Source organism: Mus caroli, unplaced genomic scaffold (assembly GCF_978045245.1).
Source record: "Mus caroli unplaced genomic scaffold, Mus_caroli_1 scaffold_3, whole genome shotgun sequence".
NCBI lineage: Eukaryota > Metazoa > Chordata > Mammalia > Rodentia > Muridae > Mus > Mus caroli.
Window position 1 is genome coordinate 29,650,360 of NW_028227258.1, and position 26,741 is coordinate 29,677,100.

At 41.9% G+C, this 26,741-nt stretch overlaps 1 protein-coding gene across 1 annotated transcript in view; it reads right to left on the bottom strand.

Annotated features, from left to right (window-relative positions):
* The window catches only part of Col25a1 (collagen type XXV alpha 1 chain), a 411,050-nt gene that overhangs the window by 199,437 nt on the left and 184,872 nt on the right, over positions 1-26,741 (bottom strand). Inside the window, exons 3-4 of the mRNA XM_021157594.2 lie at positions 4,445-4,489; positions 2,468-2,475 (exon numbers count right to left, since the gene is read on the bottom strand). Coding sequence (XP_021013253.1) covers positions 2,468-2,475; positions 4,445-4,489 — 53 coding nt within the window. The remainder of the gene's footprint in view (positions 1-2,467; positions 2,476-4,444; positions 4,490-26,741) is intronic.

The window sequence follows — 26,741 nt, forward strand, 5'->3', positions numbered from 1 at the left end:
TAAAAAAAAATGATGCTTAAAATAGAAAAAATAAGATCACCAGACATTAAATTTGCCAATAATTGGATACTGTCTGTAGATACAGTGTTAGTAAGTTTATCTAATCATAACAATGCATCATTCATTTGTATTTACTAAGTTATAAGCAATGCCATAGAAACTGCATATAAAGCTACCTATTCTAAAACAAAATTAGAAGGAGTCACACACCTCTTAAAAATCCCGGATGGGAGGCTCAACAGGATTTCATTATGAGATAATTTTACCCAAAGAGCCCCAGGCACAGCATAAGTAACAAGGTACAGCTCCATTGTATAAAAAAACCCAGCTACATGGTCTACATATTTTCTTGCCTTTCTTGCAACTACTAGAGCAGCAGTTACTTCTCAATTGCTGTGATAAAACACCATGGCCCAAAGTAGTTTGTGGAAGAGGTTTACTTTGGAAGAGTTTGTGATGGTGGGATGCATGGCAGACAACAGCAGCATTCGGGCTCCCTCCACCAAGGCTGGACCTCCTTAACTTCTCAAGGAGCGCCACCAACGGGGCACAAGTGTTTAAATGCCTGAGCCCAGGGGAGACGTCTCTCACTTAAACTCTTACAACTGGCTACTCTTACAACTGGCTTCTTATCTGCTCTTCATGGATACACTCTGCATTACCTTCTCCTTGGCATGAAAACACACGACCACAGCATTTCTCTGATGTGATCTGTTATCCTCATCACAACGTGTTTGAAATGAAGTCAAGGTAGAGTGGGGGCCATGCTTGCTTTACAAGGTGGCCATTTTACATCGAATGACCAAGATTTTATTTGTGCATGATTGTTTACGCCAGGGGATGTGATTTAACCATGGGCTGCCTAACTTGTATAACAGCGGTACGTGTTATAACACACTTAGAATTCATAAAGAATAAAGTAAAAAAGCTGAAATTACCTAAAGTGGGAATGTATCTTAACTGGATTTTAATGTCACAAGCCATTAGCTGTGTCGCCTTATGGAATTAACCTCTACAAATGTTACTTTCATCGTTGGAAATGGAGCTTGTAATGTCAGAGGGCTGCTATGAACAAAAACGGAATTTTATGGACAAAGAGCCTAGACTATTCTACACCAATTAGTTGAGGCTTAATCCGGTCTTTTTTTTTTTTCTTTATATACAACAAGGCACACACAATCTCTTAGCAGAAAATCTGGGCTAAGAGATAGCTTGAAAACATAGGTAATATGCCTACTTGTTGTTTTAATGACTCAGAGGAAATCCTTGCATCGTGAAGGTCACTGTCGTGCAGACATAAGAATTAATTTCTTAGTCTGTATGGCAAATACAAACTGCACAGAGAGATGCCTTGAATAGGGTTCTCGGTAACCCCTTGTGACCTTGAGCCTTTCCTCTGGGGCAGCCATGTTTTGTTTTGAGTTTTAAAGACAGACGCTTAAATATGAAAGCAGGGAGCAAAGGCTTCTAGATCCTGGGCGTGCTGTCTGCCTAATGTTAGGCAAGAGCAGATGAGTCAGTCACAGAGGCAAGATCACTACAAGCATGATTCATGACCCATCCTTGAACGTGGCAGGAAGACGGCGGAAGGTATTTTGAAGCCAAAGCTTCCTCTGATCAAGTCAACAAGCCTGTGCTAATCCCTCTCCCTGGACTATGCTGGCCTCAGAGAAACCAGCAATGGAGAATGTGCAGAACCTGCAGCAAACTGGCTATCTGGGATGGGAAACTAGCTCAAGGCTAAGGACCATTGCTACTGAAAAGGGCGGGTACATACTATAAACACTGGGGGCAGACAGCAGATATCCAGGATATTACTCAAAAACACATTGAGCTCAGAGCTGACAAGATAATCTATTCCTGGGAGTGCAAAGCAGACTGGAACGCTGCAGCTATGACCTACTCAAGGAAAGACAGGAGCACAAACTCTCTAAGGGCCCTGCCTTGGGCTCCTAGTGCAGGCAAGGCTCCAGCAGACTTCAAAGGGAGCTCTGCCTAAGGAGAGAGGACTGGCCTTAGTGCGGCGCACAGGGGGTATCAATTCCATGATCATGTTGCCATCCACATTTGGCGGACCTGGACCAGCAAATCCAAATAGCTCAGATACAAGTTTAAATGCACGAAGAGAGAAGTGTGAGATACATTGGAGACTTGCTCGCAAAAGAAACCTCAGAATTCCAGGAAACAGTCTCAAAGCCAGAAACTTCCTATGTTATCCCAAAGTCTCGGGGGAGTAATCAGTGTGTGACAGCATAAAAACTAAAGCCTGCCGCCATCACTGCATTCTAGTATAGCACATGACACCTAATTGTGCAATAAAGGAAGAACTTTCCACACTTAAACATTTATAAAAGGTTAGTCACCTTTTCCTATATGAACTTTCATCCATATTTTTGGTTTTTATAAGGTTTTAACATACATGGATACTGATTAATGTAAAGAGCCCAAACCATCAGATAATACTTACAGGAGGACCTGTGTGGCAGGAGCGGGCAGTGAGGGGAGAGATGAAAAAGAGAAAGAAAGAGAAATTAGTGACTATGAATGTTAAAATTAACTAACAGATAAATCATCATCACCACCACCATCATCATCACCATCATCATCATCACAACCCTAAGAACACAGAGGAGACTCGGAACCCAGAGATTTCGTTAAATCATAGACCTTTGAGATGACAAAACAAATGAATTTATAGCCAAATTGTCACAGAATTTGGACAAACTTTCAGATTCTCCAAAGCCTGTTCAAGTGAAGCTGAGAGGTCCACCAACTTGAAAGAAAACTGTGTAACACATACAAGCCTATGAGTCAGGAGAACCTCGGTTGCTTTTGATGGATCATTGCAGAGAGCCGAGCTTGATAAACACTTGAATCAGCAAGGCCTCACACTTGTTCCTTGAGGAATGTCCTTCCTTCACCGTTTCTGCCAATGCATAAGAGCTCAGTCCTAGTGTCTCTATGGCTTTCTTTAAAGCAGAACACAGGCAGAAACCGAGACCATCCCTGTATTTTACATACCATATGCTCCAAACACCACCTTCTATGTAACCAGGCAGTGGGGAGGTGGGGTTATCTCTGTAGGACTTCACATAAGCACACAAGTTTCTTCTTCCCCCTTAATTTCTTTTGACAAAAGATCATTTTTGTGATTATCTGGCAACAATATTTTGTCATTTCTTTTCTCTCAAAACTTCTTGGGAGTGGGGAGAGAGGGAACCAGTTGGAGGAGGAAGCACGGGGCGGGCAAATGTGAATAATGATCCTAAACACATATGCATAAAGATGTGATAATGAGCCTGGTTACCCCACATGCTAACCTAAACATTCTGTTTTTAAAGGACACGAGTAAAGCCTCTATTGTGACCTCTGTCCTTTATGAAGGGATACCCACCCAAGTTTCCAGCCATCTACATGCAGAGAGGCTTATGGACAGCCCTTGAGAACACTAAGCACTCGGCAACCATCCTCCCCAGTTGGTGAATTTTCACAATTCCTTTGACTTTGCCATCTATTTTGAAAGGGCAAGGGAAAATGAGATGTCCTAGATTCTGCCCACAGCAGGACAAGCTGGGGTTCTACTACTTCAACACTTGGCCAGTGATTGTCTTAACTACTGGTAAGTTCTACCATTAGATAGTGGGAGATCCCATTTCAGAGCATGCTGAAGTCACCATGAAAAGAACTGATGCTCTCTTAAGAAGCCATCTGGATATTGGCACTTTTGAAATTTCAAACTTCCGAGAGCAAGAATAGTAACCTACCTCTCTTATTGTTATATCGTGGTTACAAACGTATCTTCATGTGGCCTTTGCTATTTCACTTTACCTATAGGAACTCGGCCCACAAACTTGGAGTGGGAGCCAGGACAAAGGATTGCAATAGCCCTGGCTTGGAGTCAGCTGACCCATTACTTCCTCAGTGACAATGTGGAAACTCCAGACTGATCAATGATGCCACTCTCACCACTGAAGCTCTGAGGCTGTACCAGGAGCCCCTCCCACAGCCGTTAAGAACTGCACAGCAAGCAGTATGACACAGTGTGTCAGTTCATTAAAATAACAGCTTTCCAAAATGTTTTTGTGAGTGTGCTGAGACAGATAAATAACCCCATGCTGGCCACCCCAGGGAGGACACAGAGTGATGCTGCTATACCACATATGGATGAGAGCTGCACTAAGGAATGCAGGACAGAAGGGTTGACCTTGATCAACAAGCAGCTAAAACCTGGGAGCTGGGGGTAATGTTAAACCCTAATGAACAATGTTTCCCAATGCTCCTTTCTTAAGTGTTTGTTGTAATAAGGATTTGCCCTTAAATTCAAGGTATATAATAAAAGTGTCAAACTTGCACACACCTTCCAATAGGCAACTATCACTATTAATTAATGGGAATAAACACAACTACTACACCAGAACTTGAGTAGCAGAAGGCAGACACTCACCAGATTCTCCTCGTCGGCCTCTCTTCCCTCGTTTCCCTGGAGGACCTGAAATATAAAAGATACTTTGTAGCATATTTCATGTTTTCCAGTTGTATAAGGGTTGCTACACAATTCCTAAGACTTTGTTCACTGTTTTTCACCACCAGCTCCATGAAAGGGACCAGATGTTGTTGATGAAGATTGCTACTCTCCTGCTTCAGCAAAGCTAAGCTCTATTCCATCTCACCCCCAAAGCTGGTTGAAACAACTATCTACTCAAACATGCTTAAGAGTCAGAATTTCTGTTCATCCCATTTATATACCATCAATACAGAACAGATTTGCTAAGCCAGCAGTTGAAATGCCTTATTTATTTTCTGAAGGCCTCAAATTATAAGAAACAAATCTATATAACTATTGTTTCTCTTCAGTCAGGTTCAACATGATTTTTCTGAATGTATTTGGATAGCAATCAACTAAAAACATACACAAAGAAGAATACAGCTTAGATTATTTCTGTTAAATGTGAATATAATGGAATTCAGTGATTATCACTCAGATAAATTCATGGTCATAATTTTAAGTCTATTTTTTTCTACAGAGACAAGATCATTATCACTTAATGAACAGTTAGCCTTAATGATGATGCCATTCAAAGGTCAAAAAAAAAAAAAGAAAGAAAAGAAAAAGAAAAAGAAATCAAACATTCTTTTACTTCAGTGAGTTGCCTATAAGGACATCAGACTCACTGCATCAAATTCTAGCCATTTGCACTTGAAGACATTGTTCTCAATTACACAGCTTCTGTCTGCATTTCCTTGGGTGAAAATAGCTTCCAGTGAATTATGGCTCAAGTGAATGGAAGAGAGCAATCAGCCCACAATGAGTACTGAGGGCTTCTAAGTCTTGCTGGGAGAAAAAGCCAAGGAAAACACAGAGCTGCCTGCTGCTGAGGCATGAACTGCTGAGTGGAGCTGATGACTTTTAAACTCTGGAAAGTTCCAGGGACACGGCCGACTGTCACCACAAGTCAGAGTTATCAGCTACGAATAGACACCACCATGAGCGGTGGGAACACTGGTGGGCCACCCAGCCCCCCCCCCCCAGACTCAAGCAGGAGAAGTATGGCCATCTGTGTTGATAGCAGGGTATAAATAAAATAAATAAATAAGCAATGATATCAGTTGAAGATATTAGGAGACCCAGCTTTATAAGCAAAACCCAAAGTGTTAGTAGGCTTTTGGATTTCTTTCTGTATCTTGGAACAAAGAGAGAATCCCATGCACACTCAAGGCATTTTCAAAGATTAGGACAGAAAAATTAAATAAGTAAATACACGTGGTAGGGCCTTACTATATAGGAAAATATAAACTTATAGACTTGCCCCAAATCATGCAATCAATACTCCGATATTTGTAACTCTCCTTTAAGATTAGAAATCAGACCTTTGTAGTATAAAGTCACTAAACCAAGGAAACCTAGCAAGCTCACTTGTGATAGACATGGTTAACTTTAGAAACCACCTTTGAAAAGAAGAAACTATATATATATATAAGCAGGGAACTTAGGAGCTCTAGAAATTGAGTACGTTTCAACTGACAAACAAGAAAAATACACATTTAAATTCACAGAAGAGACATATGAATATTCACAGGGAAGGAGACACCACCGGAGATACCAGAGTCTATAGTCTGAGGCATCCTGACGAACTGTTGTTCACTTACAAATAAATAACAATTATTTATTCACTAGGAATTAACTTATTTTCTTTTCTCCATGAAGATGTTCCCTTAAAACAGTAAAGTTGAAGTTAAAACATGAAGTTAAAACAATAGTTTTACTAAGTATTTTAAAGAGAATCTAAACTAAACTAAAAAAAAAAAAATAGCCTTGAAAGAAAAGGGATAAGAATGAAGCAGCGCTACCTTCCGGAGAAACCCCCAAAGCAGAGTGACACTATTTCTGAACATGTCTTCCTCGAATATTCAATCACAAATCCAGAAACCAATCAAATGCCACAGAAACTGTGGAACAGAAGGTAATGGGGCAGAAGGCATTTGCAAGATGGCATACATTGAAGATAACAGGGCTTTTGAAGAATATCACAATACTTGAGAGATGGTGAGGCCAAACTAAGTTTTAAGGTGAGAGTTTAAATATGTTAAACCTAGAAAAAAACACTGGCTTGAAGAAGAGTAAATTATAATGACAACTGGAAGCAGACATCTATAGCGAGTCACTTCCAACATAACGTTAGTGAACCAATGAACTGCACAAAGTCCTCCTCAGCCATGTCTAGGTATCTTGCTGACAAAGAGTGAGCCAAAGTTTGAAGAAGTTCGAGGTACAGATGAGAACTCTGGGCCTTGCCTCTAAATTTAGGATCAAAACCAAACATGAAAAACAAAATGGAAGAGATGAATGGATGAGAAACCTCTCTTCTCATCAAAACCCCTGGGTAAGAGATGACAAGACTTGGGGAGATAGCACACACCTTTAATCCCAGAACTCTGTGAGTTCAAGGCCATCCTGGTCTACAGATCCAGTTTCAGGATACCCAGGTTACATAGAGAAACCCTTGGAAAGAGACAGAGAGACAGAGACAGAGACAGAGACAGAGACAGAGACAGAGACAGAGACAGAGACAGAGACAGAGAGAGAAGAGTTGATAAAAGCTAGTGACTTTGTCCACCCATGCAGGGTAATTCTGTTCAAACTCTTTTGTTGTTAATGTTAATTTTTTTTTTGAAATGAGCCTAATAACCAGGTTTCCATACGTCTTCTTCATCTATTCCTAGTTTTAGCTAACCCACTCCTTACCATACCCTCTTCTCCCCTTAGCCCCACCTCCACCATGTTAAATGTGTCAGCACTCTTTACTGCCCATCTGCTTCCTTCTTGCATGCATTCAATCATTCCACAACTGGAAAAAGATTGCATTGCCTTCACATGCTACTACAGAGACAGGAGCACATTGGGTTTTTGTGCCCACTTCCTTTGGGTTAGCCCTGTCCTTTATTTTCCTCTATCCCACACCCTTCCCTGTCTAAGCCTTTCTGCCCCATTTCTACCGCCCTACTGTCATTTTTCCTGGAGTCAACTAGCTTCCTCCCTTAACATTTACACCCCCTCAAAAACAAACCAACAAACAAATAAACAACAACAAAACTCAAAACAGGCCCCTCTCTAGATTCCTGGTCTCAACTCCTGCTCCAAGTTAAATACACAAAATAAAATATTTGGCAGTAGGATCTATAAATGAGAGGGAACACACAGTATTTGTCTTTCTGGGCCTGACTTACTTCACTATCTCCCCACCCCCCACCCCCCAATTCCACCTACCTCCCTACAAATTTCATGATTTTGTTTTTCTTCGTGGTTGAGCCATAGTTCACCCTGTAAATGTGCCACATTCATCTATTGATGAGAGTCTAGGTTGACTGTGTTGCTAGCTGCTGTGTGACCAGAACAGTAACAACTGTGCATGTACACGTGTCTCTAGTGTAGGATATAAAGACTCTTGTGCATTGGCTCAGGATGGCTCAGTTGGGTCATTGGCTAGCTCCATCTCTAGCTTTTGAGAAACTCCAGAGTGATTTCTAAAGTGGCTGCCGTGGGTCACACTCATACCAAACAGTTCCTCTTTCCCAACATCCACACCAGCATCTAGTGTCATTTGTGTTCACGATGATGGCCATGGTGGCTAAGGTGAGGCAGAATGCTGAAAAGTTTTAATCTTCATCTCACTTTTGGTTAATGAGATTGAACACTCTCTACAGCATTCCTTAGCATTTGTATTTCTTCTTTGAAACCTTTTTTTTTTTAGTTAAATAGCCCATCTTTAAATTGGATTATTGTCTTCTTACTGTTTACTTTGGCTTTTTTTTTTTTTTTTAGTCTTTGTGTATTTTAGAGACTGACCGTGTTGTCAGATGAGTCCTGCAGGCTGCCTGTCTGTTTGTTCATTGCACTACTTCATTTGCTGCTCACAGCATTTTGGTTTCCCAAGATCTCCTTTGCCAGCTGTTGGGTCTTACTTTCTTTGCTATTGGAATCTTATTCAGAGCACTTCTGACCCATGCCTATAACTTGATGTTTGCTCCCTACTTTTCCTTCTAGAAATTTCTGGGTATCACATCTCATGTTGAGGTCATGTTTGCTCGCGATTGGGTGTTCAGTTTTGATGTGGTGAGAGGTTAAGAATCCAGGTGTGGGAAAGCTCTCTATAAGGAATTTGTCAGGAAGCCCTGGAGGTCTCCAACACAACACAGGCTACAGACATTGCTGTTGGTCATCCACAAGAACTGCAAGGTAAGACCCGACTGCTGGAGACATCACAGGCTTTGGATTCAGAGACATCCATGTTTAACTGAGCAGGAAGCTTGCTCCATGCTGGGCTAGCTTTCCCCGTACTGGAAGGTGCTGAGCAGACTGTTGGGGAGAAGAAGAAGGCAATGGTCTTACCCAGTGCTGGACCCTGCGTGCTACAATATTTACTGTGTCAACTGATACTAGAGTGACACACCGATTATGGGTTAATTAACCACTTTCTGATTGGATCTGAGACATACCACCCAGGAGAAGAGGTCTGTACCTAGTACTATAATTCTGATCAGAAGCCCATGACTCAGAGGAATTCCTAAGGCTGAAGACCTAGGCACTAGGATAGGATCTGCTATTGTTATCTTGCTGAATCCCTGTGCCGCCAAAATACCTTCTAACTATGTATGTTTATACCCACAGGCATTGCCTGCTCTCAGCTTTTTGCAGTGAACAGAAGTCAGTAAGAAACTGACTGCTTAGCCCTAAAACTGGGAGGTTCATATGAACTCTAGTATCACCACTGCTTGGGGAACATTGTGAAAGAAGAAATGGAGAAATTTTAAGAACCGGAGGGTGAGGTGGAGTAAATGTGTTCTGGGCCTGACAGCTGCTGAAATAATGAACCTTCCGCAACTGTGGTTGCCAGCACAAGACCTGCACAGGCTCAAGCCAGATCAAATCTAGCACAGAGGGAACAAGGTGGGGCAGACAATGCCCAGACCCCACCCTTACTGAGAAGCTATCAGCTACGGATAGGTTCTGGGAGAAAGAATCATTCTTTATTGGAGATGTGGCAACTGATTCACGTGTTTCTCACGCTCCAGCAAGTGGCTCATACCCATGTACTTATAGGCAGCTCTAACTAGACTTAATGGGTTATTTTTTTTAAAATGCCCCATTGAGAGGGACATGATCGGGGATACTCAGGGAGTTGGAGCAAAAATGGGTGTTAGATAGGATCATATTTCACTGTAGGAAGGTATGAGATTATTTTTTAAAGTTTTTTAATATTTTATGTATTCACCATTGCTCTCTTCAGACACACCAGAAGAGGGCATCAGACCCCATTGAAGATGGTTGTGAGCCACCATGTGGTTGCTGCGATTTGAACTCAGGACCTCTGGAAAAGCAGTCAATGCTCTTAACTGTGGAGCCATCTCTCCAGCCCAGGTATGAAATTCTTAAGTAAAAAAAAAAATGTCAAGACTGGAAAGTGATAATAAAGTAGCAATCCTGTGGATTTCTTGAATTACTAAATTAACTCATATCGTGCTTCTCATTTTAATCAACAACACATACTCAAGAAACTGACTCCCGTTCATTTGTCTTGATTGAAATAGTTTTAAAAACTAGTAGCCATTTCCATTCCACATGGAGAAATGACAAGCCAGCCAAGCAGGAGATGGAAGAACAAAGACAGACTCTGGAAAAGGATGCTTATTTACTGAGTTTGGTGAGGGCCTCGCAAGTGAGTTTTCAGTGACTTCTATTGACAGAAAGACAAGTCTCTGCTAAAGGAACTGGTTTCAAGAATATGACTGAGAAGAGACAGAGACAAAGCCAGGGAAATCTCCAAGCAGGGACTTCATGAAATGAGGAAGGAGGCAAATAAACAAAGGGAGACAACAAAGAGTGATTATTCTTCAGGACTAGTAGATTCGGGACAATGAATACAACTCAGGCCTTGGGAAGATCTTACTGTCTTTGCAAAACTATAATAGACAGAGACAAGACAGAAATTGGCTTTTAAAAGACAGCCGTAAGCTAATGCTTTTTAAGCCAGCTAGTAGACACTCAGCTGTGGACAGACCCAGCTTGTGACTTTCACAGCAAAGCCCCTCAGAACAAGTCAATTTTTCTGGCTGGCCTGCTTCCATAAGATCTGGCTCTGGGCAAGCCTGCAGGGCATTTTCTTAAAACATGATTGATGTGGGAGGGTGCAGTCCATTGTTAAATAAGAAAGCAGGCTGAGCGAGCCACAGTACATAATACCCCTCCATGGCCTCTGCATCTGCTCCTGCCTCCCCGTACCTGTTTGAGTTCCTGTTCTTACTTCCTTCTATGATCAACAGTGGTAAGGAAGTCTAAGCCAAATAAGTCTTTTCTCCCCCAAGTTGATTTTGGTTATGGTGCTTTATCACAGCAACAGAAACCTTAACTAAGCCAGGCAGTGGTGACGCATGCCTTTAATTTCAGTACTCAGGAGGCAGAGGTAGGTGGATTTCTGAGTTCAAGGCCAGCCTGGTCTACAGAGTGAGTTCCAGGACAGCCAGGGCTATACAGAGAAACCCTGTCTTAAAAAAACAAAACAAAATAAAAAGAAACCTTAACTAAGACACTGGCCCACAAAACAAAACAAAAAGAAACCTTAAGACCACAAGACTAATATGATTTGAACACTCCTAATGGGCACTGGGAGTGTGCTGTTAGATGTGAGTCTAGAGATGTCTCTGTGTCTTCATGTGCTTTGAGGGTAGGAGATTGCTGGAGGCAGCCAGACACTCTCATTTCATGAATTTACCAAACTTGTCTAATCTGACACACACACACACACACACACACACACACACACATATATATATATATATATATATATATATATATATATACACACATATATATATGTATATATATATATATATATGTATTTCCTCTCCTCTCCTATCAGTGTTTCAAAATGAAGCTTAAGAAATCTTTCTCGGTACTCTAAGAAGACATTTCCACATGGCTTTATTTATACTTTATAAAATTTTTTTTACCTCTTATAAACACGTATATCTTAGAAGTGTAATTTCTGGGAGCTTGGGTATTCTTTAAGTACATTAGAGGAAACATAGGAAAAAAACTACCTTGAACACTGTCTGTGGGCAAACAACCCACAAATAGATGCTCTTATTTAAATTTCTACAGGTAGATAAATAGAGATGTAAAAGCAAAGAGCTGGAGACAGAGCCACTGGTCACAGAGAAAACAAGCATGAAGCACCACACAGATGCAGAAGGCCTCTTGGCACAATCTCATGGGGATAGGGAGACCTGCAGGAGATATAGGCATGTGCCGGGATAACCCTCCAGGCACAGTCCCCTGGACCAGGACTCTGGTAGCTGCAGCTGGCTGTTGGTTGGGAAGCATCTGCCTGTACACAGAGGAGATGGTGGGCTATCCTGCTTGATCCACCCTCTTCATCCTCCGTAGGCTAAATCAGGGTTACCTTCGGATCTTTGCATTAACCTTGCAAATAGTCACAAACCAGTTTCCAAAGCTTTCCCACAAGCCTCTCATGCTTGCTCACTTGGTGCCTTGAATTCCTTCAACGGTGGCCCCAAACTTTTCATTCCACAGTTAGAATCAAGAAGTTTATACAGCAAATGGCTGAAGGAAGAATCCCGACTAAAAATGTATTCCCTCTATGATCATAACATGTCTCTGTTACAACAGACCCAGGAGCTCACATACAACTCAAATAGTTCCATACTGTGTTTGAAAACCAGGGCACCCTGGTTGCAACTTAATCAGCTAAAGCAGGTTTATAAAAATCCGTAGTATACTATGTGTCCTGTACAGGTTTCCCCATGGCAGACAAGGGTCCTGCATCCACACTTGGTGCTGTGACTTGTCCTGTCATGGCTCACTGTTAAAGCCACACTCCACAGACTGAGAAGTTGGCTGCAGGGAGCAGAAACTTCCCAGGATGCTTCACGTTATCGCCTTGTATCTTGGAGGCTGGCTATTGAGGTTTATTCTTAGTCCCCATCACTGTGGATAAGGAGTCAAAGGTCACCTCTAGCAATTGGCCCAGAGCTGCTTGCTTCATTAAGCTTGGAAAGAATAGTACACGGTCTGTTTGGTATGTGTTAGCTTCACTTCAGGGCAGGTAAAATTTGTAAACAAACAGTTCTCTTATATTATTCATGAGCTCTCTTTTCCACAGTTTGGCCCCACCAATGTGTCTTCTGCCTTATGGAATCCAGGCTTATTTATCTCTCATGTGTGTTGTTCTGTTTCAAATTCCCTCAAGCTTCTAACCTTTTTTTGGACAATAATCCATAAAGGAAAGGTGACTGTAATATAGGCATAATTGAAAGATAGAGTGGAGTCCCATAACTCAAGTATTCAGATATGCAGTACGTACTTGTTAATTCATCTGGACAAAATGTTCTGGGGTTGAGTGTCAAGGATTAATCTTCACCTTGTACACTACAGGCAAGCATTCTGCCATTACACTAAACCCTCAATGCCAGGATATATTAAAAGACAGTGAGTCTGTTCTAGAAATTGGAGAAGTATCTTTTTTCTTAAAATGCAAGAGATAACCTCAAAAAATGCTTCAAGGGCTCCATTCTTATACCCAGTTAGACTAATAAAAGTATATAAGTCAACAACCTGCCAGTGAAATTGTTCTCTGTACTATATGGTAGTTTTGCTTAATTTTTATTTGAGATCGAGTCTGACTACACAATCTGGCCTGGGATTTGCTACAGAGCCTAGGCTGGTTACAAGCACCCATCCTCTTACCTCAACCTTGGAAATGCTAGGATTAGAGTATGAATCACAGCAACGGGCTGCCCTTCAGTCATAAACAACAAACAGGGCGCCACAAAGCTCCTATTTCCATGTCCTAAGAAGATCGGATGTTTTGTAATAAGTTGTGAGCAGCTACAGTAATGGCCCTTTACAACTATAAAAGCTGTTTCTTCAAAGTGCCTAGAGAACTTTTCAAAGTAAAATATAGCAACTTTTAATTTTGTGGGTTTTTTTTTAAAGTGTTATTTCCAAACTTTTATAGGAAAAATTTGGTAAGTCCATATAAAATTCCTAAAACCTAGAAAACATTTAGAAATTATGTTCACTGAATGAAGATTTATTTTGGTTTATTTGTTTTGGTTTTTTTTGTCATTGTTGTTGTTGTTTTTGCTTTTTTAATGAATGGGAGCATAGTTGAGTGGCAGAGTGCTTGCTCTTCATATACCAAATCCCGGGTCTGATTGCTTGACCCACTCCCAGCCCCAGCCTACCTCCATCAAACAAACGTGATCACTGGAAGGGAGTAAGAGAGGAAAAGAACTCTCTTCAGTGCCAAATAAGCATAGATTCACTAACAGTAGACCATCTAACGTCAACTGAGAGGCTAAATACAGATTTAGCCTTTAAATGCAAAACAACAATACATCCTTGGGAGAGTATCCAAAAACAGATTAAAAGTCACTGTTCTAGAAGAAAATGGAGCAGTTATTCCAGAAAACACTTACTGGGCGAATTCTGAAGCAGCATTGATGCCTTTCTTGGCAAAGGACATTTTTATTCCTTTCACAAAAGCTATCAGACTCTTGCTTTACCTGATCATTTTCAAGAAAGAAGGGATTAATAAAAGTCATTTGTAATGTTTTAAATAAACGCAGGGGACACAGCGGAAGTGCAGCAAGTGTAGCTCTCCCACCTTCCCTATGAGAGGCTGACTATGATTTCTGAGCTGTTGCTCAGGTCTGAATCTTACCTAGGCTTCCCACAAGCTATTCCTATAGCTACTTATAGCTACATACCTACACACATACCTACACACACACACACACATATACAGATACACAGACACACACACCAACCGGAAACTCGGAAGAACATACTATTGTACAAGCAATAGAAGAAAGGTATTTCTAAGCTCAGGGCAAGCAAATGTCTAAGGCTTTAACATAGATTCTTTCCATCTAGAAGTGGAACTCCAGTACACTGTTGCTGTGTTTAGTATTTAAGATAATAAATATGGTGGTGTAGACTGTGTGATCCTGAAGTTCAGTGACTGGAATGGGAACTGTCAGAGAACAGCTTGTTATTTCTATTATTCTGTCCCCCCCCACAACCATTATTATGGTCCTAGGGAGTTGTGCCCCATGATCCTATAGGGGATTTATCATGACAGAGTTTTTAACAGCTTCTACTTGCAGGGAAGAGAGCAGCAAGACATCAGGGCATAGGAGCAGAAACAAGGTGTGCATCTTTGTAAGTTTAGGTGCCACCTAACAAGGGTGGTCACATGTCTATTAAAGATTAGTTACCAAGCTCACAGAAAAAAAAATCATTAAATGAACTTTTTAGATTACATGTTTTTAGTGGAATCGGTGTTGGCTGACAAATATTTTAAGGATTTGTGAACAGAAAGAATGAACCAGATAGGCAATGGAGAGAGATGGTGATTTGAAGTCTTTGATTATCACAAGACAATCCTATAAATTGAAATGGTTTTAACGAGGTCGTTGGACTATGACGCCCTGTGGTATTTGAGGGGGAAAAAAAAAACAGTAACTACAATAGCAGCTGTGATGTATCTGTTTTATCTCTCCTGGTTTTCTGTCTGTCTGTCTGTCTGTCTGTCTGTCTGTTTGTTTGTTTAACAATAGGTAGGTGTTGTAACCCAGTCGAAGAATGGAGTCACGTGAGAATTCTGAATGCTTGTAGGAAAACAAGGCAAGAGTCCCATGACCTCTGTTCCTTCAGACACAGACCTGTTCCTGGGATGACTGTTGTGGTCTTCCCAGACGGAGTGGATAGGACTGAGTTTACTCCAGGCTGTTGATATTCACAGGCCTCTGTGCAAAACCATGGTTTCTGACATGTGCAGCCTGTCCTTAGGAATACACACTTAAGTCAGGAGATTCGGCTTAACTCTCACAGTACAAATTATCTGATGCTTGGAATAAAGTTGACTATCTCAAGAGACTTTAGTCCACCTCATTTTTAGGCCCCACTCTCCCAGGTTTACCCTGCCTACTAGATTGGTAAACATGTAGGCTCAATACGTGTATTTTAAAACATGAAAGATGACACCCCAATTAAGGTGATAAGGGGGCATACATAAAGTAAGTTTCCTAAACGAAGATTTATTGTGTAACATCTGCTCAATAGACTACATTGTCATATATACTTTTCTTTTATCCTTATCTCTATTTGAATGGTAATGAAAATGAAGAAATTGAGATTTTTAATCCATTTTGACATGACCTATATTCTATCCGCATGCATATTTGTGAGTATATATGGCCTAATCAGGTTCAGTCATCTCCTGTGAGCATCCACCTCATTACACAATCATTATTATGGAATTGTTAAGTTCTGTTGGTATGCTTTGAAGTCAGTTGTTAATACTAGAATGAGGAAGGACTACTATGAATATATTAAATCCTCTAGACACATGCCTGAAAGTGATTGTTCTCTGAATATGTTATGCGAAGATAAACGTGGGCATATCTAAAGCAATTCTGGACTATTAAAACATCTGAAGTCAAAGAATGAGTGGCTCATGCTATTAGAACTGCATATGAATATTTAGCTTCCGTCTTCCTGGGAAGATGGAAAGAATAACATTAGCCTATATTTAACTGTGTCACACTGCCAATGACAGTGGTTATATGGTAGTCACTCCCAGACAGAGGGGAAGCAGCCCAGCAGAGAGGCAGACAGCCTCATTTGACTCAAAAGCAGTATGGAAAGAGATGAGACAGTATGAAGTAAGGCAAAACCAAACCTTCTTAACCCACTTAGGCTCACCATGTAGTCTCCAAGGGAGGCTTTACATCTGAAATGGGGCCGGGAAAGTACAGTTGGCCCAGGCTCCTGAAGCCTTCAAGTTGAAGATGTTAGGAGATTCTCCAGGAGGTAACAGGAAGGAAATAAATATTGCCTAGCCAGACGATGACCTCAAGAAAGCCATGCGGTGGAAAAACTAACTGGGCAGGAAGGTCAATTATGAGTCTCCCACAGAAGCCAAGGCACGTGGTGATAAAAGGTGAGAACAAAATCAGAAGTAATATGTCACGCAGCAAATCAAACTCATACACTTGGATGGATGTGTGGGGCAAATAGGCAGAGTCAAAAGGCAAGGATAGTCTCTACATTAGAGCCTCAGAGAAGAAATGACTACCCATAGGCACTGGAGAGGCAGCAAAACTTCTTTCTGTTATGGACGCAATCACCAGGTGTTCCCCTTGGAAGCAGTGGGGATTGCAGCGTTCTAATACCAGGTAAATCCTCTGCAGAGTGTGTTCCTTTTTGTAAGATGAGATGCACCCGCGTTTGGAGTTAAAAATGCATCTGTTAGAGGACACTAGTTTTTGTATTTGACACATAGAGCAGCTAGAGGCCAGTATCTCGAATGTGGTTACGAAGTTCTACCCAGAGAGCAGAGAATAACGAGGTAATAATATTATAGCCAGTCTGCAACAACAAACCTTAAAACTGAGTCCAAATCTACTGGGGTTACTTATGTCTTTCTATTGACAAACTTCAATCCATGAAATCTTCTCATGTACTTCTACTTACTGACACATGGTACCTTGTATCAGAATTCCCACCAAGAATGTTGATCTGAGCCATCTTTGAAATAAGGAAACAGGAGGATCGTGGCTAGAAAACCAGACTCTGTGCACCTCGCTATTGTTAAGTTTTATAGACTCTTATACATATTATCTGCAACATGGAAGAACTCTGCCCAGAACTTCGTGTGACCTTCAAACACCATGATTCTTTGAGAAACAAAACACATTTCCTCACTAAATGACCACACTTTCGCTCTCTAGAGCTCACAAGACTAGCAACCCAAGGTTCAGCAAGTATATTCACAAGGAATGTCAGTTAAGACAGAGGATTTGCCAGCAAATGGGCAGGTCCTTAACTCTACAAGCAAAATAATGGTAGCCAGTGCTTGAGGCAAGGGGAGGAGGGTACAAGTGGGACAGTGGAGTGTCCAATGCAGGGGAAAGAAAGTCAGCCAGAGCTCACAATTCCATTGGATCCTCAGAACTGTAGCAAGAAGTAGGGAGTGGTAATGAGCAGGCGTGATTCTCTGTGCTTCCTGTGGGCTCTTCCAAGCCCTCGGACTGATGGCTGCAGCTGAGAAATTCCAAAGGGATTGAGGAGGGGAAGTGCCTAGGCTATGATTGCAGGCACACAAATCCCTCTGGAGCCCCGTCATTCTCCCTGGGCACATGCAACCTCGAAGCCCAGTTGTTTGATCTTGCTACACATTCTGCTCCCTCATGGAGAAGTGGGAGGCTCTGAGGAGGCAGGGATGCTTGCATTCAATTGAATCTCAAGTTGTGACAAGCAACAGGCAGCCTTTGGTCAGCAATATAATCCAGCAGGGTAACTTCATGTTCTAGGACAATGTAATGAACTGACTGCCATGTGTATTTTGCTGTGTTTAGTGTGCTATGGAACATCGCCGCTGTAACCCAAATGATATCCAAAGGCTGATAACGTCCTTTACATGCTTTATCAACATGTGTGTCTGTTTAAAAACTAAAGTCCATGAATTGTACTCATTCTTCTATGACAAAGAGTAACCAAATACTGAATGCTAATTTAGAAGCAACCATGTCCAGATAACTATTAAATAACTTTCATTTTTATTTAAAGCCTCTCTCCAGTTTGGCCACTGGGGCCAGGTACTGAGCTATGACTGACAAGGGATTCTTTAAGATGACAGATTAGGAGTCAGTTTGGCAGGATTTCCTATTTTAACTTCACAGCAGCAATCAACGATGAACTGCAATTTGGTCAGATCAAAAGCAGTCCCTTACTAGCCTTTGTAGTATGGGTAGAGGTGTGGAAGGCCGCATGTGCTGTCAGTCATGTAAACTCAGAGCCTCGAGCTGAGCAGAATCCTGTCAAAGTCTCCTTTACATGTTCCACCTGCCCTAGGGTGACGCTCACATCATCTGAAGCTAGGCTCAGTGACAGCTGCAGAGTCTTACTCAGTGAAGCTAAAATAAGCAGCAACCTAGAATTGTATGACAGAAGTATCTGGATTCCCGTGTGTGTGTGTGTGTGTGTGTGTGTGTGTGTGTGTGTGTGTGTGTGTGCATGCATGCATGTGAGTGTGTGTGTGTGTGTGTGTATGTGTATAAATGTGGAGGCCAAAGGTCAATGGTAACATCCCTTCTCTAAAGTCATCCACGAGGTCTCTCATTGACCTGGAGTCCTCCAAACAGGTTAGGCTAGGCCACTGAGTGCTGCCAGCCTCCCCAGTCTCCTTACTACTCTGGAATTACAGGTGCACACCACCACATGCAGCTCTTTTAGATGGGTTCTAATCTTCACACGTACACAGCAAGAGCTCTACTCTCTGAACTATTTCCCCAGCCTCTAAACACTCATTTTTAAATGGAGTAAATGAACGAATACCAAACACAGATGTGCCCCAAGTCATCACTGGAGCACTGGTTGTTAGGCAGTGTGAGAACACTATCACCTAATGGTCCCTCCTCAGACACTATACTTCATGTATGCCCCCTAATCACCTTAATTGGGGTGCTGTCTTTCATGTTTTGAGCCATCTTGCCACTTTCCTGGAGACTTCTGGATCTTTATGCCTAACAAGGACTAAAAGGAGTGTTTAGTGCATCAAAGCATCTATCAAACTCCCAACCTTCAGCCTGTCTTATGATGTCCATGGTCCATTGGTAACCATAATGTACTATGTGGGAATAATTCAAGATACCACCATTTTCTATCGTCATCTTCACTGGAATTCTCAAAACATCACACTGTGATTGTTTATTTACAAATCTGTTTCCAGCTATTGTTCTCATACAACTGAGGGCAAGGAGCTGACCTGATTTATCTCTGAGCCCCACAGTCAAGGGAAATGAAGGCATATTGCTAGTTTGTGAATATGTATCCATAAAAGAATGAATTTAAAAGACAGCTGAGTGCATCATGTCATTTTGATGTTTTTCAAGCAGAGTTATTTTTATTCTTACACACTCCTTATGGTTCCTTCTGAGAATGTCCCTACACACAGGTGTAGCATTTAGGATTTCTTTGGCTTTCACATAGACACACAGTAACACTGAACCACCAATCCCAAGAAAGCTCTGAGCATCTGGGCTCTTCCTCTTGCTCTTGCTCCTTGCCTGTAGAGTAACAAAGTTTGCATGAGACCATCCTGTGAGCACACAAACACTAATGTGAAAAGAAGCTTTGGGGGCTGGCTCAGGTGTGGTTCTGTACACCTTAAATCCCAGCACTCAGGAAGGAGAAACAGGTGGATCTCTATGCATATGAGGCCAGCCTGGTCTACATGGGGAGTTCCATAATAGGCAGGGCTACATTGTAAGACCTTGTCCCCAAAATAAAACAAACAAACAAACAAAAAACAAAAACAGACAAAAAACAAGGAAACAAACAAAAACATGAAAATCTTTTCACGTGACTCACTCTAGTAGCTGTTAGCTTACAGGCGATTCCACCAGGCTTCTCCCAGGGACCTAGCAATGGCGAATGTCATCACCCACTGCTGCTGTCAGGTGTCCCAGGCTTGGCTATGTATATAAAAGGATTGCTCACCACTCCAGTTCTCTCTGTTCCCATATGTTCCCAGCTGGCCTTCTCTGTCCCCATCCTCTTCTCTGCCATCATGGCTCAGCTCCTATCTGCCTGTCTCCATGTCCACTCCTCTGCCTCCATCCCTTCTCCAGGTCCTCACCTCCCTTCCTTCCCCCCAAATAAACTCCCTTTTACCAGATCTGTTGCATGGCATAATTTCTTAGGGGGACATCTTGGCGTGGCCCTGCCAGGCACCCACTTGCCACATTATAGTTCATAAGAGTAGGACGTTTTTAGACTGTGCATCTTTCAAATGTCCGCACCTTCCGAGCACATCCATTCGGCGAGTGGCAAGTCCTCTGCCCCCACCCATTGAGCTACCTTGCCAGCTTTAATTGGGACTCTTTCAACTCAAACATAGTCCAAGTCTTTGGGTTTTAGACTTTAAAAAAAGTGGAAATATTTTGATCTTTACAGCAGTCTAAAATTAGAACCATGGTGTAGGTTTCTTCTCCCCAGTGGGCAGTTTTCGTGCCAGACAGGAACATCTATTTGGTTTCACTGACGGCCATTTAGGACATGGGGAAAGCACGGCAGAATAGTTTCTTTACAGGAGAATGTATTCTTCACGCTCTAGGGCAAAGGTTTTGTTTCCTTTTCCAGGGAGTAGTTTGTGCTCTATGTTTAGGCCACACATGAAAGTAATCTTGCCCCGTGAGACGGCCTTTGGCGGATGCTGATTGTCCTGAAGCCAAGATTATGGTAATGATTTAAGGAGGAAAAGAAGCAAAGGGGAATGGAAGAAAGAGGTGGAAGAAAGGGGATTAAGGAGGTGAAAACCTGCCCCAGTCAGCTCAACAGAGTCTTGGAAAACTGAGTGGAGCAGCCAATCTCAAAACCAAAGGCCCTAGGGTAGAGGACGAACCACCATTGCACACACTTTATCTGGGTTCACAAAAGGAATGCCAAATCCAAGACCCGAGCTTCCAAGTCCACCTCCCACTCTTCTACTCAACACCCAGAAGCACTCGGGGGCCTGTACCTGCTGCTTTCGGGGGCTCCCCGGGGCCAGCTGTGGAGGACTTCAGTAGCTTGGATGCTGGCCAGCACAGCAAGCCCCATGCTGGATTTAAGAAAGTAATCCCCCCTATTATTGCTTTTTCACAGGTGGACACCTGCCCTGTCCTTTCCCCAAAGCCTGACGACGACGTATTAAAGACGCCTCCCAAACTCAATAGAACACTTGGATCATAAAGAAAAGACAAACGCACCATGGAAGCGCCTGTAGTGAGTGAGCAGGATATTTAGTCTAGGCAAGCAGCACTCGCAACAGATTTATCATTCATGACAGGCAAAGGAAAAGGCAGGAAGGGAAAGAAGAGGAGAAGAGAGACAGCGGTGAAAACACACCCAAGGTCTTAAAAGTTGCCAAGTTGTCAGAAGCAAGTTTACTTGTAACTGTGCTGAGGCGAATCAGACACATTCCTATGCAGTGACTGAAGAGTTAAAGAACAAACAAACTCAGCAAGAGCTCCAGGTTGGCACCTATAGAGCTATATTCTAACCTATAGAGCTATATTCTAACCTATAGAGCTATATTCTAATCCTGTCTCTAGCAGCAAGGGGCGATTCCCTCTAAATGTGATTTATCTGAGTCTCCTCATGAGAAAGAGAGAGAGACAGGCCACTAGGTCTCTCTAATTGATCTTACACAAGCAACGGATGCAAATGATGAATAAACCAAAAAAAAAAAAAAAAAAAAAAAAAAAAAAGGTTGTATTTTGACATAACTGGCTCCCAGTAGAGGAAACCATTAGGAACCCAAGTACAGTATACAAGTGAGATTATATTTGAGAAACATGGGCTGTGGCTAACTGCCCAGGAAATAGTAATCCATTCACTTGATACTTTAACTGTGCTAAGAATATATAAATATTAAAATTTCAATATTTTTTTATTCGCCAGGAAAATGACAGACATCCACAAAAACAAACCAAATAAAAAAGACTATTTAAAGCCAACCGTACTTAATTACTTTTAAATTTTGGTTGACCTCCGTGCCAACTTTAGATTACTTCTTCAAGTAGGAGCATCTGGGACTTGATCACTGAAGGACGTTCCAGAAGTTGAGCATGCTAAAGTCCAAAGATGAATGTCAGAGCACATGTGTGGCAAAAGTGGCAAGGGAACTGGAAGGGAGGGAGGGATAGGGGGCAGCAGACCCTTCACTAGTCTCAGTAAGAACAGTCTGACCTCCATGACTCGAGACGTGAAGCTACCTAGCTCTTCTAGGAGCTAGACAGGATACCTGGGACCCAGTTGGCTCTGAATATTTGAAAACACATTTCCACGTATTCACCTAGTAAATGGGCCCTATACTACGTGCCTTAAGTAGCTAACTAGTACAGGTCCCACACTTAAACAAAAGCAAGGTAACTATGTCATAGAAAATTTAGGAAATTAAAAGAAGTAGTTATGTATGAAGGCTTCCTGTCCCTAACATAACTGCTGACATCAGCATATTTTCACTGCCACCTATTTGATGCGCTCGTTTCACCTGTGAGCCGTTCTCATCTTCTAACTTCTTGCACCCTCAGCATCGTCCATGCTCTTCAGTTACTCACTTCTATCTGTAACTGTAACCATAACTGTAACCATATATGGTTAAATGGTTTAATGTTTTGGTTTTTTTTTTTTAAGACAGGGTTTGTTCCGGAACTCAATCTGTGGCCTCAAAATCACAGAGATCCACCCATCTCTCTCTCTCTCTTCTCCTGAGTGCTGGGATTAAAGACATACACCACCACCTCCCGGTGATATTTCTACTTAGAATAAATGATACAACCCTCATAGGTTTTACTCTTGAATATCTTGTTGACGCACATTTGACCATGGCTAACAACATAAAAACATCTCTGTACTTACAGAGGTTCCAAAACATGTGTGCTATCCAATCTTGCTGTTTGGAGTGCTAAGTCTTCTACTCCTCACACACGTGTGTGCCAGCACGTAGCTATCTTTGAAACTTTAAGTTACCAGACGAAAGACGTTACCTCATTCTAACTGACAGCATCTTCTGCAAGCTGGTCTTAGCCTTTACAGCTCACTTCCTTGCTTGCTGCCTCAGGAGGGTGAGTTCTGAGGTGATGAGTGGTCTGTCTGTCTGTCTGTCTGTCCTTTTAAGCTGGGACTGGAAGTTATTCTTATCATTACGGCTTTCTGTCCCGAGTGGAATATAGACCAGACAGATCTTAGAAATCCCAGAGGGTGGGGCATCATGTTTTTGTCCATTACAGGACTGCTATGGGTCTGTATGGGACCATGCCTGTCCTGAGGTCTGTAACACAGACCTCGCATTCTCAGCTTGCAGAGCCTTCTGTGTGCTGCTTCCCCCCTCCCCTTCTTTCTAAAACCTTTGAAGACTCTGAAATGACAAACACCATGACCACTGCACATCCCCAACCTCACCAAGATGTCTTATTTCTCAATACTCGATGTTGCAATCAGCACTATTGCTGCCAAGCTATTCCTTGGCCAGATGTGCTCCACTGGTTGCATAACTCTATAGGGGGCCAACATAAAACCTCAGCTTGCTCAGCGCTACCCCCAACAAGTTGCCCTAAGGCAGCAACGCAGGGTGAGAGTTAACAACTTATTCTCCATCTCCCCTGTGCTCCAGGCTGGGACCTGCAAACAGGCTTTATCAGCTGCAAGTTTTTTGGGAAGACAGACTGAGGGGCTGGGGAAGTAGAGGGAAAAGAGAGGAGGGGGAATAGAGGAGAAGAGAGAAGAGCAGAGAGGAGGGGAAAAGGGAAGAAGGAATGACTGGGCTTGCTGATTGCCAGATAGAGAGGGTTGAACACTGGACTGTAACAAAGTATCCTTCAGAACAAGGCAGCATTTTCTGTGTGTGTGTGTGTGGTCCATGGATGGTCCGTGTGCCTCTGCTCCTTCTAGCAGTAACTCATAGAGGTTAAGATGCTATCTCAACTTCCCTGCTTGCTTCCCATGGAGGCTGGGAACACTCAATTCTTCAGTGTCTGCTCACAGATTGTATCTTCAAGAGTCTATTACTTTGCTGTTCACTTTTGGATCTACTAATTTTTCAGTGTCATTCCCATGACATCAATAGCCACAACTAGAAATTGTAGCTAATAAATAGAAACAAAACCAAAATACATCCTTTTGCTGAGACACTAATTATTCAATCCATTAAAAAAAAATAAGACGTCAATTGTATAAGGAAAGGCCAACAGTTAATAGTTGTGTGACTATTTGAACTAATTGAGAGATAAAACCATATGGCTTTAGAAAATGCAATCCACTGTAACTTCCACCACAATATTATTTCCTTTGATTTGAACAAGGAATAAGCAAAACTACTTTTTTTTAAAAAAAAAAATCCCCAATGCTATAGAATGTGAAGCATGCAATAGTCATGCCAAATAACACAAAATGCTAACCCAGGTTAGCCAGTGTGTAAAATACAAAGCATTCCCCAACATTTGAATTCTTATAGACAACTGGGTTTCTGATGTGACTTAATACAAGAACTGGAATTAACATAATATCCAATCATTATGGAAATGTAATTGAACACCTCCATTGTAATAGTGCCTTTATTTAGGCATTCATTGGGACCTTACCATTAAGAAAGTCACAGATGTATGTGAAAATAGGCTTTTTTTTAAGCATTTATTTATGAAGTTACTGCATGGTCTTTGGTACATCTCAGGCCCTAAGAAAACAGAAAGTTTTGTAGTAGGATTAAAGGGATCCATGGGATATAAAAGCAACTCCTCATATGAGAAGAATGTCTCCTCGTACACTGTTATACAGAATTACTCTTTGAGGCAATCTGCTAAGACAGTAACATCTCATGAGCTTCTGCACATAGGTATCCATGACAAAGATACCCAGAATACAGGACCTATAATGCCATGAAGATGGATGATTGATAGTCTAAGTGACAGAGATGGACCTTCTACTATGACCTTCTAAGAAGTCATGGGATTGCTTAGATGTCACCAGCACCCCACGCTATCAGGACAGGACTGCCACAGCACATCAGCTACACGTACTGCCTTCCCCTTTCTATTGTGAAGGCCCCAACACCTAGCACAGAGAAGCATCACTGCGAGTCTCATGACTTTGTTCTTTACAATGCCATTTTTCAAGTGATCCATTGACAACCGAGCTGAGTGATTAGAAAAAAAAAAAAACATACTACGTTGTCTGGATATAATTAAAAATGGGCAACAAGTTAGACTCAGGTATACCTGCAAACAAACAACAGAAATAAAATGATCTCATACATTTAGGATTGTGGTAAAGGTGTGGCCAGAATGGTGTTTGAAAGAAAAAGTAAGATTGGCATTATGTAACCTAAACTGAATGATAAGATACATGAAAGAAAACAATGTGAAAGCTTTGCTTCCAGCTGCTCCATTTCATACAGTCCCAGAAAAGCAACAAACTTTTAGGTTGTACTTCACACCAAGATTTCCATTAACATTAATGAAATGTAACTCCAAAGGAAAAAAGCAGAGGGAAAAAAAGGGGCAATAAAAATGCATTAAGAACTTGAATGTATATTTCATTTTCTATGTATAATTTTTACCCTCTACATAATCCATTCAGACTAAGTCAGTGAAACAAAACTCTGCTTACATATTCACGTGAAGCCAGACAACTGCCAAAACACTGTGTTTTGCCTGACAATGTAAAACTTAAATGTTTAAGCATTCATAATAAACATATCTCTACTCTAAACATCTATCAGAATCGCCAAGGGTCGCAGGGATTTGATTTTTCAGGTGTTTGAAACGATGTAAACAGTGTCTGTTTTGTTCTTTATAGTACAATTCTAACCATCCGTAAGAGACATAGAATGTGCTCTCTTGCTCCGGTGTCCATTTTTATTAACCATTGTAAGCTATTGTTAAGATCAGGTTGTGTCCTGTCCTAAGTTCCTCCATATTGTGTAAACCGGTGACGTGTCACACTGTGCTTGCTCCCAAGAGACTCCATTCCACAACAGCATTGGCTCCACTTAGGACACGGAAGATGCTGCTGTATCGTGGGGGACATGTGGACACCATCAGGTGTCTCACACCCCCACAAGGCACTGACTGTTAAACAAATAAATAAAGCATTGCTAAAAGTAGGAAGGGTGCCACCCTGAAAATTCATCACTAGTGAACTGAGGCTGTCCCAGCACTTGGACATAGTAAAACCATAACGGGAAATCTGAGTCTAAGAACTTAGACCCATTAGTGTAACAAAAGGGCATCATTCCTCTACCTGGACCCACTGAAGAGACTGGCATCTAATATTGCTATGGCAACAGGCCCACCCATTTGTCATCCAACCAAATGTGTAGGTCAAGATATAGGACTGGCTGACATGTCCAACCATCCTACAGCATCAGCTCAGCTAGTCCTCATTACTGTCACTGGCTACTTAAATTGTCATCTATGTGTTCATTTGTTCACCTGGACCTGGGCCTGCCCTTGGCCTCTCCACTTGCTTTTGTTGAACTCTGGCCCTGCGGCCTGACTCTAGGGGCAGCAGCAGTGTCTCCAGAAGACCGCCATCTTACACTCATTGTTATATTCCCACAAAGATTCTTGCATCCTCTCATTTTCCTTAGCATCTACCTCTTTTTCCTCTTTGGATC